We start from the raw sequence: 12,809 nt of genomic DNA on the forward strand, positions 1-12,809 counted from the left end.
AACGAGACAAGCTACATGGTAGAAAATATAGTGAAAGGAAAATGAGGGAATCAGTAGTGGACAGGTAGAGGAAAAATGAAATAATCTTAAGGTTGATAATTACTATTTTCAGGTAAAAATGAGGTAATAAGTTATGGACAGGTAAGGAAAATTTTGGAAGTAAAACTGGAGTAATCTCAAGGGAGAGAGTGAACACTGACATAAACTGAGGCAATCACTGGGGGCAGGCAAGGAAATTTTGGGGGTAAAACTTGGGAAGATTTGTAGGGCAGAGAATGAACATCTTGAGGTAGAAATGAAGTCATCAGGAGGGGACCAGCTTGGGAGAATTTGGGGGGCAAACCCTGAGCTAATATGTAAGAAGAAATGTTTTTGAGGAAAACATGTGATGTGCAGGGGACAGAATTTGGGGATAAGACAGACATAACTTGTGTGGTTTTGGTTTTAAAACCTTGTTAGTATACAGGGGACAAAATAGGCATTTTGGTAATAAAAAGTGAGCTAATATGTGGGTGAAAGAATTAATATTTCGAGGTAAAAATGAGGTGATCAGTACTGGGCAGGTAGGGAAAATTGAGGGGGTAAAATGTGAGATTATCTTTTGGAAAGAGCAGGAAGAACCTGAGGTAAAATTGCTGTGGACAGGTGGGTAAATTTGGGGGGTAAAATTTGAGGGATTTGGCATGGTAGAAAATTAATATTTTGAGGTAAAAATGAGGTACTCACTCAGTGGTGGAGAGGTAGGGGAAATTTCAGGGGTAAAATCTGGGGTGATCAGTAGCAGAGAGGATGCACTTGATGGGGCAAACTGAGGTAATCAGTTATTGACAGGTAGGGAAATTATTGGGAGGGGAAACTGAAAGCATCTGTAGGGTAAAGAATGAAAATATTGAGGTGGAAATGAGGAAATAGGGAGTGGACAGGTAGGGAAAATTTTTAGGGTAAATCTTGTGGTAATCTCCAGAGTAGAGAAAGAATGCTTTCTTGTAAAAAGTGAGGAAATCAGAAAGGGACAGACAGGGAATATTTGTGGGGAATGTGACCTATTCCCCAGGGAAGAGAATGATCATCATGAGGTAAACTGAGGTAATCACTTGTAGACAGGTAATGAAAATTTTGGGTGTAGAAATTGATATTTTTTACAGGATGGAGAATTAGTATTTTGAGGTAAAAATGAGATAACTAGTAGTAGACATGTAGGAAAGACCTTGGGGGAAAACTTGAAATGCTGGTTGCTGGGATTTAGAGAATACCATGTGTTTGGCTGCTCAGGGGCTTTGGCTGGCAGGGAAACCCAGATTTGGGGTTCAGCTTTGCTGTTTAGATGAATTAGAGCTATAGCCCTGAATTCCCTGCTGGAATAACCTCCTAGTGCTTCCTGCAGCATGGATATCCATGGATATCCTCATGCAGCATGGATATTCCCACACAGAGCTGCCTATTGAACACCAGCTGTGCCAGGAGCCAGCAGAGGCTCCAAGGAAGCTCAGTAGGATCAGGACAAGGACAGGCTGATATTCCATAGCATTTGCTATTTATCACCCTTTGCTATTTATTCATCCCCCAGCCCCACCCATGTCCCCGGAGGCATTGACAGAGTTCCCTGGAATTCCATGGACTCCACCCCTGGGCTCAGGCTCCCGCTGATGTTTTACAGCAGCCCAGGGCAGGAGTGGCCTCTGGGAGTTCTTTTCCCTGAGGAGAGGGATGCACATCCCTGCCTTCAGGGCACCTGAAGCGTGACCCACCTGTGCAAGCTTCCCAGCAGTTCTGCAGTTCCAGCTGGCTCCCTAAAAACTCCAAACTTCATCCAAACAAACCTTCATCTAACTCTAACCTTTTGTTTTAGGGCACCTCCGAGGGCCTTGCTTGGGACTGAATTTCTGTGAGGGGAATTCCCTTGGCTTTAAGGCTGCTGCTGGAGGATGTCCCCAGGCTGGAAGGGAAGGGACTGGAGTGGCCGGGACACCCCTGGTGGCTGTGTGGGAGCTCCAGGAGGTGGCACCGGGAATTGCTGTCTGGGCTCTCTGCACACCCAGCGTGCAGCACTCCCGGGCAATGGCAGCTGTTCCTGGGGTGTTTTTGGGGTGTCAGGGGGCTCTGTCCGGGCTGCAGCAGCTCCGGGGCCCGTTCAGAGCAGCCCCTGGTCCGTGCCCATCCCAGCGCTGCCCGGGCATCCCAGTGCCCGCCCCGGGTGTGCCCGGCACGCTGCCCGCACGGGCAGGACACTGAGGCGCAGCTCCTGCCCTCCCGCACCGAGGACAGGAGGGGCCGGTTCCCTCCCGGGGCTCGGCCTCCTCCCGCCCCGCGCTCCCGGCCGGCCGGGACACACGGAGGGAGCGCCGAGGGACATTCCTGGCAGGGAGCAGCAGGGCCCGAGGGCTCCGGGCAGCGCCGGGGCTGAGAAGCAGCGCCGGGCTCAGCCCCGCCGTGATTCGGGGCTGTGAGCGCTCACCTGCAGGAAACGCCCCTCGGCAGGCGGGACCAGCCCTGACACTGCAGGAGAGCTTCGGCCTGGGAGCAAGGGAGCCCTCAGGACTGGCCTTGCTCGTTTCTCCCTGGAAAGGAACCTTTACAGCCAACATGGAAATGCTGAAAAAGACAGAAAATCAGGATTATGGGAAGAGTTTTGTGCTGTTGTGTCAGATGCCAGCCAGTTCTACCCTAGAGCCAGTCCAGAGGCTGGTGTGCAAAGCAGCATTAGCAGAACATGTGCTGATTTTCCCAGGAATTCCCTTGCTGGCAGCAGCCATTCCCATCCCAGGCAGGACTTTTCTTGTGACCCTGAGATTGGCTCAGGTGCTTGGAGCAGGGTGCTGAGAAGGCCAGGATTCCGAGTTTAATGCCCACATGGGCCAGTCCCCTACCATCGTTTGACTTGACGATCCTCGGGGCTCTTTCTAAGAATATCCTGTGCTCTAGAAATAAATAATAAACAGTTTTCACTGGCTTTTTAAACCCAGAGGATTTTGCACTGGAGAGCACAAGCCACAGGGAAAGTGGGGAAAGGAGGGAGAGCATCAGATCTCACCTGGCAGATGTCGAGTGAGCGGCCCGAGCGGAACCGAGCCCGGGCAGGGCCCCGTCCCGCACCCGGCACAGTCGGAGCACGAGCAGCAGCGCCCGGCCCGGAGCGGCTCCTCCGGCCCACGGCGATGCAGCCCCGCTCGTTCCGCGGGGACACGGCGGGCGAGAGCTCCGGGGGTGCGGGCACGGGGTCCGGGTCCCGCTCTGCGCACGGTGGCCTTGGGGCGGCCCTGAGGGAGCGAAGGGGTCCCGGGGCCGTCTCGGGCGGTCCCCGCGCCCCGCCCGATTCCAGCCGCGATCCAGCGCCTGCTCCGGGAATGCGCCGCCCTCCTGCCGGGCTCGGCACCAGCACAGCCCCGGCTCCCCACGGCAGCAGCGGGACCGCTCGAAGCACCGGCAGAGCTCCAGCCCCTCTTCGGCCACAGCCAGAGCAGCAGTGCTGGGCTTAGCCCCAGCGACTGTTCTGGAGCGGCTCCTCCTTCCCGTGGCGATGCTTGTCTCAATCCCTACCCAAATCCCACCCCGGTCTTGCGACTCTAGGAACGCAGCCCACTCTACCCAGGACCCCCAGCAGACACCGGACCCGAATCCCCAAGCCCAGATCCCGTTCCCGGCCCCACCTCAGCGCCTCGAGCCCCGCGCAGCACCGGGAGCAGCCGCCGGTCCGGGGCTCCGCACAGCGCTCCAGCGAGGGCCCCGTCGCATCGCGGGATGAGCATCCACCGCACAAAGCGGAGCGGGCGCGGATCCGCCGGGATTTACGGGCGCGGGCGGGGCGGGGCCGGCTCAGGTGCGCGGGGCCCCAGCGCGGCTGCGCGGGGCGGGGCCGAGAGGATTTAAACCCCGGGAATGGCCGCTAGTGCTATTTGCCCCCTCGACGCTCGGAGGGGAAGGTTGTGTCCGCGCGGGCTCCATATCTTTTTATTTGTTTCTTTTCTTTTATGCTTATTTTTGCTTCTTTTTCTTTTTCTCAATACCTCCCCTCTCTCCCTCCCTTCCTCCCCTCCCCCACCCCCTACACCCTACCCCCCCCCCCTCCCCCCTAGCCCTCCCCTCCCTCCCCCCCAAACCGCTCCCTCCCGGGCCGGTCCCCCCTACCCTTCCTATCCCCCTGCACACCCCAACCCTGCCCTACCCCTCCTTCCTCCACGCTTCCTTCCCTCCCTAGCCCGGCTCCCACCTGCCCCCTCGTCCTCCTTCCCTTCCCCCCAATTCCTCCTCATCTACCCTCAATCCTCCCTCTCCTTCCTTCATCCTTCATCCTCCTCCACCTCCCCCTGTTTTTTTCTCCTTTTCCCCTCTTCACCTTGACCCCCCCCCACCTGTGTTCCATCCTGGTCCTCCATTCTCCGCCCGTCCTGCCCCCGCCACCCCTCCCTGCTCCCCTGCTCCCCTCCCTGCTCCCACCTGCCCTTCATCCTTGACCCACCCCGACCAGCCCCTCTGTTCCCGTCCTCTGTCCCCTCTCCCTCTTTTCCCCGCAGCCGCGGGGCTCGGGGCGCCGCACAATAAAGCCCAGAGGGCCGGAGCGGCGCCCCCGCTGTCCGTGGAGCCCCCACACGGGGCCGGACCCGCTCTGCGGGACCCCCCATTGCAGTGCAAAGCACGGCCCGACAGCGCCGGGGCTCCGGCTGTCCCTACATCACACTGGGGGGCCCCGGGGGGGGAGGTTGGGGGGGTGTTAGGCAGGGCCCCCTCCTCAGGAGGGTGTCCCGGGGGGGAGGGGGGTTGGGGTGGGGGCGGGGCGGGCCCCCTCCGAGGCAGGGGGCGGGGTGGAGCGGGCACTCCCACCCCTCCAGGCCCCGCCCCCTCCCTCAGGACCCCTCCTCCGGACGGGGCTCGGCCCGGCCCCCTCCCCGGGACCCCCTCCTGCGGACCGGGGCCCGGGGGGAGGGAGGGGGGCGGGAGGGGAGGGGCCGTTTGTCTGTCCGGTGATCTCTATGTGTGTTCACGCTGCAGGGTGACGGGACCCCCTCTGCTTCCCCCCCACCCTCTCCCCGGGCCCCGTCCGGAGGAGAAAAATCCATCTGTGGAAGAGCTCATTTCCTCTCCCGGACTGGCTTCTGTGTGATCGGCTGCGATTCCAGTGTTCGCATGGCATTTCCAGCCTGTGGGACTCCAATGGAATGCCAGGTGCTGAGCACGAGAGAGCACAGTGGGAAATGTCTCTGGATCAGACAAGGTCCCAAAGGTCTGGCACTGCCCAGCGTTCCTGGCTGGAATTTGGGGATCCCAGCACAGCCCCTCCGTAGCGTTCCTGTGAACCTGGCACTGCTCAGTGTTCCTGGCCATGGACTGGGGGTTCCAGCACAGCCCTCCCAGCACATCCCGCTGCTTCCTCAAGTCCCTTTAACCAGGATCCTTTTTTGGGGTGGGAGCACCCAAACCCAGCAGATTTGGCTTTCACCAATTTTCACCAGATTTGGCTTTCACCTGAGGAGATCTCCCCTCTCCTCAGGCAGTTCCTGCTGCCAAAACCCAGCCTGAGGCTCAGCTCCTCATCCCCTCAATCTCTCCAAGGAATTGCACTTGGATTTCCCAATCCAGCCGGGCAGCAATGCTGTTCTCCTCACTGTGTAACTTAACTGCAGTAATTGCTTAAGAAATAATTAAAATAAATGCAAAGAATGAAGAGACAATAAAGAACTGCCAGCTCCAACCAAGGGCTGCTCAAGCCCCTTCTCAATGATCAGCTTTAATTAATCAATGCAAATGAACCAATTAAGATCACATCAAGATCACATTATTCTTTTTAATCAAGTTCTAGAGAAAAACTGCAGAATAGGAAAGAACCTTTTTAACCCCAAAACTCTTCTGGGAGATCCACAGGGCAGGGCTGCACTGCACCCCAAACTGAGGAGAACTGGGAGCAAAGACAAACCCAGACTGAGATTCCTGGGAGATTGGTGCAGCTTCTGCCAGCCAGAACATTCCTTGGTCTGAACACACACCTGTGAATCCCAGGAATCTGGGACATCATCAAGAGCCTTTTTATTAAAAGCAGATTTCCACAGAGAATTTACAGAATACAGAAAATTAAATGCAAAGGAACAGCTCCCCCAGCCCAGCAGGCTGCAGCATCCAAAAGAAAATGAACAGAAAGATGATGGATTGGGACCATCACCAATCCCAAATCCCTGGTGTGGAATATCACTCTGCGTTGGTTTATAATTCACCGCTTCTCTTAGTGGACAAACCCTTCAGCTTTGCTCCAATTCACCGAGTTCCCAACTGTGGCCACCAAGATTCTGCTGCACCATGGTGGGATCCAGGGAAACACGCAGGGTATGGTGCTCTGGGAATGTTGCTGAGGAAGCACATGGCCCTAACCTGTGCCTGCAGCCAAGGGAATCTCTTCCCAACAGCCGCGGCTGAGCTCGGCGTGTCCTGATGCTTCCCAGGCTGACACGGCACAGCTTCCTCTGCCCGCTGCCGTGGGAAGTATCCCTAAGGTGCCACCAGGAAAGGAGCCTCTTACAGACACAGAGTCTTGGGATTCAGGGCAAGAAAAGGAGTTTTCAGTCTTTAGCATCTCCCACTCCGTCAGCATTGATAGCAAACATGGCTTCGGCCTCGGGAAGACACGGAGAGTCGTAGATTTTACAGATCCTGGTCTCACCTCGGCCTTTCCGCAGGTACAGCCTGACAGGAGGGGGAAGGAAACAGGTCAGGATGGACTCCCAGAAAATCATACTAATCCAGAAAGGAGTAAACAGAGCTGTAGGAACTGCCCGAGATGTTAATTTCCTTGTGGACTGAAGGCCCAGAGTGGCGCTGAGCTGAAGCACAGGCTGGGCCTGCCATGGACAGACTGCAAACCCCAGAAGTAAAAGCCACTTGGCCAATTCCAAAAAACATTCCCAGCCCAGGCTTGTGGGATATGACCATCTCTTGTCTCACCTGGTGGTGGAAGCATGAGCAATGATATTGCCTCCGATGGGCTTTTTGGGATCTGCAGCGAACATGGCAGCTCCGTCTACCTGTGCCACCACCTGGTTCGTGATGACAACGGCCACGCCAAACTGCAGGAGAAACAACCCAAACCCAATTATTTCCCACAATCAGAACAGAAAAGCAGGGAAAAGGACACAGGGGCCCTCCTGGTGTCCATAACTGTGGGATCCAGCCTCTCCAAACCAATGGGAGCAGAGGTGGAGATAAAGCCCTTGGGACCTTTCCTCCCTCAGCAGTGGGAGAAGCCTTGGGTGGATGAACTGACCAAATCCCCTATTCCCATCTCACTGGCATAGGAGGTAAAGCTGGGAAGGAGGGAGAAGTGGGGGTAAGCTGTTTTTTTAAGAGCTTATTTTACTTCTCATTACCATACTCTGATTTTGTTAGTAATGATGTCACTTCAAATCCCTAAGGTGAGCCTGTTTTTCCCTTGCTGCTAATTGAAGAGTGTTTTTTCCCAGTCCTTACCTTAACTCACAAACCCTTCATTACATTTTCTCTCCTCTGATAGCAAACATGGGAGTGGGAGCTGTAGAGGAGGGTGAGTGAGCAGCTCTCGTGGGTGCCTGGTGTTTGTTTGGCCAGCACCAGCCCAGGCCATGAAGCCCAGGGGACGCTCACCTCGTCGGCCAGGCGCAGCAGCATCCGCAGGAACCTGGCCAGGTGCATCTGCCTGGCGGAGAGCTCGCCCCTTCCCGAGTAGTCCGTGCGGTACAGGGCCGTGGCGCTGTCCACGATCAGCAGCGCGTACCTGCAAAGGGCAGGCAGGGCTCTGAGTCCTGCTTCCAATGCCAAGCTGCCTGCACAGCTCTCCTGCCAGCGTGGAAATCATCAGCACTGTTTCTAACCACAGCTCTAAACTGAGCTTCCAACTTGCTCCCTCAGGCTGGCACTGAGGATCCCTGAATTCCCTGTGTTTGTGCAGCCACATCAGCTGGAGGCAGCTGCTGGTACCCAGAATTCCAGCAGCAAGATGTGCTGCTGACAGCTGACTGCCCATGGAGCAAGCTGGCTCCCTGCAGAAACCAAAGGCTAATCCCAAGTGGGAGCAAAATCCCTAAAATCAGAGGAATTACCGTGACTCAGCCATCATGGCCGAGGCCTGGTACAGCAGCTGGGTCTGGTGGTCGGTGTTAAAGCCCCGAGCATAGGCCACGTTGTCCAGGACATCGCTGCCAGACAGGCCATACCTGCAAAACCAGGGAAAATAAAGGGATGAACCTTGAGTGACAACTTCATCCATAGCAGTTGGATAGGAACTTTGCCAAAAGACTGGAAGAAAAACTCGCATCCCTGGCAGAGATAAAAGCAGATGGAAAAAATGCAACCTGTGGTAATGAAAAGAGAATGGAATGATTGGGACCACTTGAAATGGATAAGAGGAAATGGCTTCATGTGATACCAGGGGAGGTTTAGGCTGGATATTGGGAAGTCTCTTAGAGGAAAGGCTGTCCAGCCCTGGCAGTGGAGGCTCCATCCCTGGAGGGATCTAAAGCCATCAGGATGTGGCACTTGGGGACATGTGGTGGCCTTTGAAGCACCAGGGAATGGTTGTGCACAGGGATCTCCCAGGGCTCCTCCAACCTGAACAATTCCCTGATTCCAAGGACATTCTGGACATGGCCAGCACAGACACACACCTGTGCCTACTGCAAACATCATTTCACTTCCTCTCCTTTGTTAGGCTGCTAAATATTCCCTGGTGACAAGGAACATGGGAGCAGTCCTTGCTGCGGGAGGAGCCAGCAGGATTAAATCAAATTCCCTTCAGAAAGAGCAAACAGGATCCAGCCAGTCCTGTCCCCAGCTGCTTGGGAAGCTCCCAGTCCCTTCCAGTAGCAAAAGACAGGGAAATCACCTCATGCCAAGGGACAATGACACGAGAGCTCTGGGGAGCGACCGGCGCGGACACGAGAGGAATGGCAACACTAGAGCTTTCCAAAGGGAACACCTGCCAAATCAACCTCCAGGACCTGTGGAAAACATTTTCCAGCTGAGTTGTGAGTCCATCTATTGCTATCTCCCACTCACTGACCTTTCAGCCACGGCCAGGAGCCGCTCTGGACGGAAGGTCCCCTCCGTGTCGATGTACATGGCCTTGCCCTCACCGCCACCGCGGTCTATGGGGAGCTAAAGGAGAAGGAAAGGAAGGAACAGGGAATAAAGCATCCATAAATACAGCAGATAGTGCCACGTGCCCTCACTGAGCTCATACAACAAATAACGTCCCAAGTTATTGTGGTTAAAGTCCCATTTAGCTGGGAAAAGTGAAAGATCCCTGGTCCCCATCGCTGCTGACACCTTCCTTTTGTAGTCCCTGTCACCCTGGAGTGCCAGCACAAGGGGGAATGCCTTCTCACTAACACAGGGCAGGGATAAATGAGATATTGGGAAGAAATTCTTCCCTGGGAGGGTGCTGAGGCCCTGGCACAGGTTGCCCAGAGAAGCTGTGGCTGCCCCTGAATCTCTGGAAGTGTCCACGGCCAGGCTGGATGGGGCTTGGAGCAAGCTGGAATAGTGGAAGGTGTCCCTGTCAAAGGAGCTGGATGGGCTTTAAGGTCCCTCCCCACCCAAATCATTCCAGCATTCCATGACTCTACACAAGATGACAGGTGCTCAGCTTTGAGATGGGAAGTTCAGGGAGTCAACTCAATGATCAAATTAAGTCCAAGCCTCTAATATTTTAGGGAACAGAAACCTCTAGACAGCCATAAACACTTTGAAAGTCAAAGGAAGTGCCCACATTAGCAAATATCCCAAGGCTGTGGGGTCTGAATACTGGATTGTAATGAGGTGAACCCCCCACCTGACAGGTGACAGCCAGGGTGTGACACAGCTGCGTCTTCCCAGTACGGAACTCCCCGAATAATTCTGTTATGGACCCTGTTTCTATTCCTCCTGAAGGGAAAGTAACAATAATAATTATTAATAAAAATCAAAAGGTCACATGCCACATGTATGATCTATTTATCTATGGATCTATCTCACACTTAAAATACTACATTTACAGAGACTCAGTTAATCACTGAATCTGGCTGAAAGTTTCACAGCTAAGAGGGAAAATTGCTTGTCATCGTGAGGTTTGTTCATGCTGTGGTTAAGAAGTTCATGGGTGTTTTTGAAAATGCTGAAGAGCTGAAATTACTTGTTCTCATTTTCAGATTACCAGAGGAATGGGGAGATGGTGATGCCTGGTTTTGTTTTCCCTAAATGCATCATGGACTTAAATAAACCAGAAACATCCAAAAATGGACAGCTCTGGATCTTGCATCATGACTTAAAAGGACTAAAAGCTATTTCTGCAGCTTCTAAAACAAAAGTAATTATTCAAGAGCAATCCTAGAGGTTTTTCATCCAACCAGGACTTGCCTTACATGGTTCATCGGAAAACCCCATCCCAATAAGTGAGGTTAAGCAGGGAAGAGAAATAATAAAATGCTGACCTTGGAGCAGCTTATCCAGCTCTTTGGAGCCAGTGGTGATCTGGATGATCTCCGACCGCCGCTGGTGGAATTCTGTGGCCGTGGTGAAGCCCATGGGAACCAGTTTGGCTGCCTCAGCCTGAGGGAAAACCCAGTTGAGCAGTGCCAGAGGAGTTAAAGCCATTTGTTAATCCCCCAGTAATTAATATTTTCTGCCTTGTGGAGAGGTGCCTGTACCATTAATTAATATTTTCTGCCTTGTGGAGAGGTGCCTGTATCATTCCATGCACATTTCATAGACCTTGCACTAGTTGGTACCTCTGAACAGAACTGAAATTCTGCTCCAAGAAAATCTCCAACATCCCTTTTGTGTGTTTTATGGAAATATCCTCCCCTTGTCCCCACCTTGCTCAGTTCAGTCCGGTCCTGGTGCGTTTTGCCTTTTTCCATCACAAGTCATGTCACACCTCTAATCACCCCTTACTGCCCTTTGGACACCTTCCAAATTCACCACAACACTTTCAGCCAGCAGAAATAAACCTGTGGAATATCTTTGGTTAAGGTTCCAGGGCATCCTTACCAAGATTTTGTCGGCTTTGGCTTCGCTGATGCCTTTAATGTTCAGCAGCTCCTTCTTTGGAGCATAAGCCACGGCCTCCACTGTGTGAAACCCAGCTTCTTCCAGCTTCTTCACATCATTGGCATTTATGCCACATTGCTGGGAAAGAGAGAGGGAGGGAGAGAGGAAAAATTACACCTGTTGGTATTTTTGGGTATTTCTGAGTTTTTGTTTGGTTGGATTTTTTTAACAGAACACAAGTAAGAATTTAGTAACAAAGTTTTCAGTTTCACCTTGCTTTTAAAGAAAAAAGATTCAGGTTGGGTATTAGTAAGGAATTCTTCCTTGGTGAGGTGGTGAGGCCCTGGTGGAGAGCCTGGAAGTGCTCAAGTCCAGGATGGATGGGGCTGGGAGCAGCCTGGGGTAGTGAAAAGTGTCCCTGCCCATGGCAGGGGATGGGATGGAAAGGAATGAGCTTTTAAGGCTCCTTCCAACCCAAACCACCACAGGATTCCGTTCTAGGAAAAAGAGCAGTGAGTGCATCTATGGAAAGATGCAAAGAGAAACTGTGCCAAAATTTCCTCCAGAGGTAACTCCTCACCTACCTCCAACCTGGATATGAGCTGTGGCCCAAAGCTCTCCTCCTCTGCCGAGGTGTCTGCGCTGGTCTCCAGCTGCATCTGCATGGCCATGGCAGCGAGGGACCAGGACAGCCCCTGGAAGGAACCAGACTTGTCAGTGCTCCTTTTAGCAGTAAGTTATGTGGTCACATAAATCAGAATCATGGAGTTCTTAAAGCTGGAAAAGCCCTCTGAACTGGCCCCTGATGTCGGGGCTGGGCTGTGCCCCAGAGCTTGCCCTCGGGGCTGCCACAAACACCTTGGAAAGGGCTGGAAGACCCTGCAGAGGATCTGCAGCACGCCTGGGATTGCCGAGCAGGATGGCAGGCAGGAGCTGTCATGGGAAACTGAAGGATACAAGGGAATTCACACACCTGGGATATAACACACAATTTGACAGGACAAGCGGGAATGGATTCAAACTGACAGAGGGGAAATTTACATTGAAAACCGGGAAGAAATTCTTCCCTGCGAGGGCGCTGAGGCTTTGGCACAGAAAAGCGTTGGCTGTTCCTGGAAGTGACCAAGGCCAGGCTGGACGGGGCTTGGAGCAACCTGGGACAGCGGAAGGTGTCGCTGTCCGTGGCAGAGGGTGGAATTCACGGCCATTCCGGCATTCCACGATCCCAACTTTACCGGGGCCCGGCCAGCAGCACCTCCCAGGTGCCGCCCGCCGGCGATGCGGGGCTGCCCGGACCCCCCAGGCCGCGTCCCCTCACCGTGCTCAGCCCCAGCCCTTTGTTTGCCGCCCCCCATGGCTGCCCACAGCTGACGGCCTGCCCAGCCCCGCCGCCAACGCCCTCAGGCTCCCGCACCGGGCAGGCGCCGGAGGTCCGGCTGCCCCGGGCCTGTCCGCCCGCCTCAGCTCAGCTCATCCCATCGCACCCCGTGCCCGTTCCCATCCCCATTCCCGTCCCCGCTCCCGTCCCTCACCGCGGCCCCGCTCCGGCCGTTCGGGCGCTCCCGCCGCCGCCTCACGTGACCGCCCCGCGCAGGCGCCGCCCCGCCCCCGGCAGCGCCTTAAAGGGGAGCGCGACCGGGAGCGGGACCGGGATCGGGAACGGGACCGGGAACGGGAACGGGATAGGGACCGGGGGCAGCAGCCCCGGGGCACCGCGCCCTTTCTTTCTAATCCCCTTTCCCTCCGCTCTCTTTCTTGTCTTCCCTTTTGTTTCCTTTGACCATTTTTCTTTTCCTTCTCTCTTTCCCCCCTTTTCTTTTTGCCCT

General features: G+C 54.5%; 1 protein-coding gene across 1 annotated transcript; it reads right to left on the reverse strand.

The window, feature by feature from the left end:
- Positions 1–5,681: 5,681 nt before the first annotated feature.
- RAD51 (RAD51 recombinase) lies at positions 5,682–12,555 on the reverse strand. Its single transcript, XM_058026961.1, has 10 exons — positions 12,516–12,555; positions 11,568–11,678; positions 10,984–11,121; positions 10,425–10,542; positions 9,788–9,879; positions 9,017–9,111; positions 8,058–8,171; positions 7,603–7,732; positions 6,928–7,049; positions 5,682–6,669 (listed from the first exon to the last, which is right to left on the reverse strand). The coding sequence occupies exons 2-10, from the start codon at positions 11,652–11,654 to the stop codon at positions 6,546–6,548; spliced, it is 1,020 nt and encodes a 339-aa protein (XP_057882944.1). The 5' UTR covers positions 11,655–11,678; positions 12,516–12,555; the 3' UTR covers positions 5,682–6,545.
- Positions 12,556–12,809: the final 254 nt, after the last annotated feature.

This window comes from Melospiza georgiana, chromosome 6, assembly GCF_028018845.1.
Source record: "Melospiza georgiana isolate bMelGeo1 chromosome 6, bMelGeo1.pri, whole genome shotgun sequence".
Lineage (NCBI taxonomy): Eukaryota > Metazoa > Chordata > Aves > Passeriformes > Passerellidae > Melospiza > Melospiza georgiana.

Bases quoted from the DNA above. Each gene is read 5' to 3' on its own strand.
- RAD51 (XM_058026961.1), bottom strand. From the start codon at position 11,654: ATGGCCATGCAGATGCAGCTGGAGACCAGCGCAGACACCTCGGCAGAG. The intron at 7,050-7,602 runs GTGAGCGTCCCC...TTTCTCCTGCAG, and splicing joins TGCTGCGCCTGGCCGACGAG to TTTGGCGTGGCCGTTGTCAT. The intron at 6,670-6,927 runs GTGAGACAAGAG...CCCTCCTGTCAG, and splicing joins GCTCATGCTTCCACCACCAG to GCTGTACCTGCGGAAAGGCC.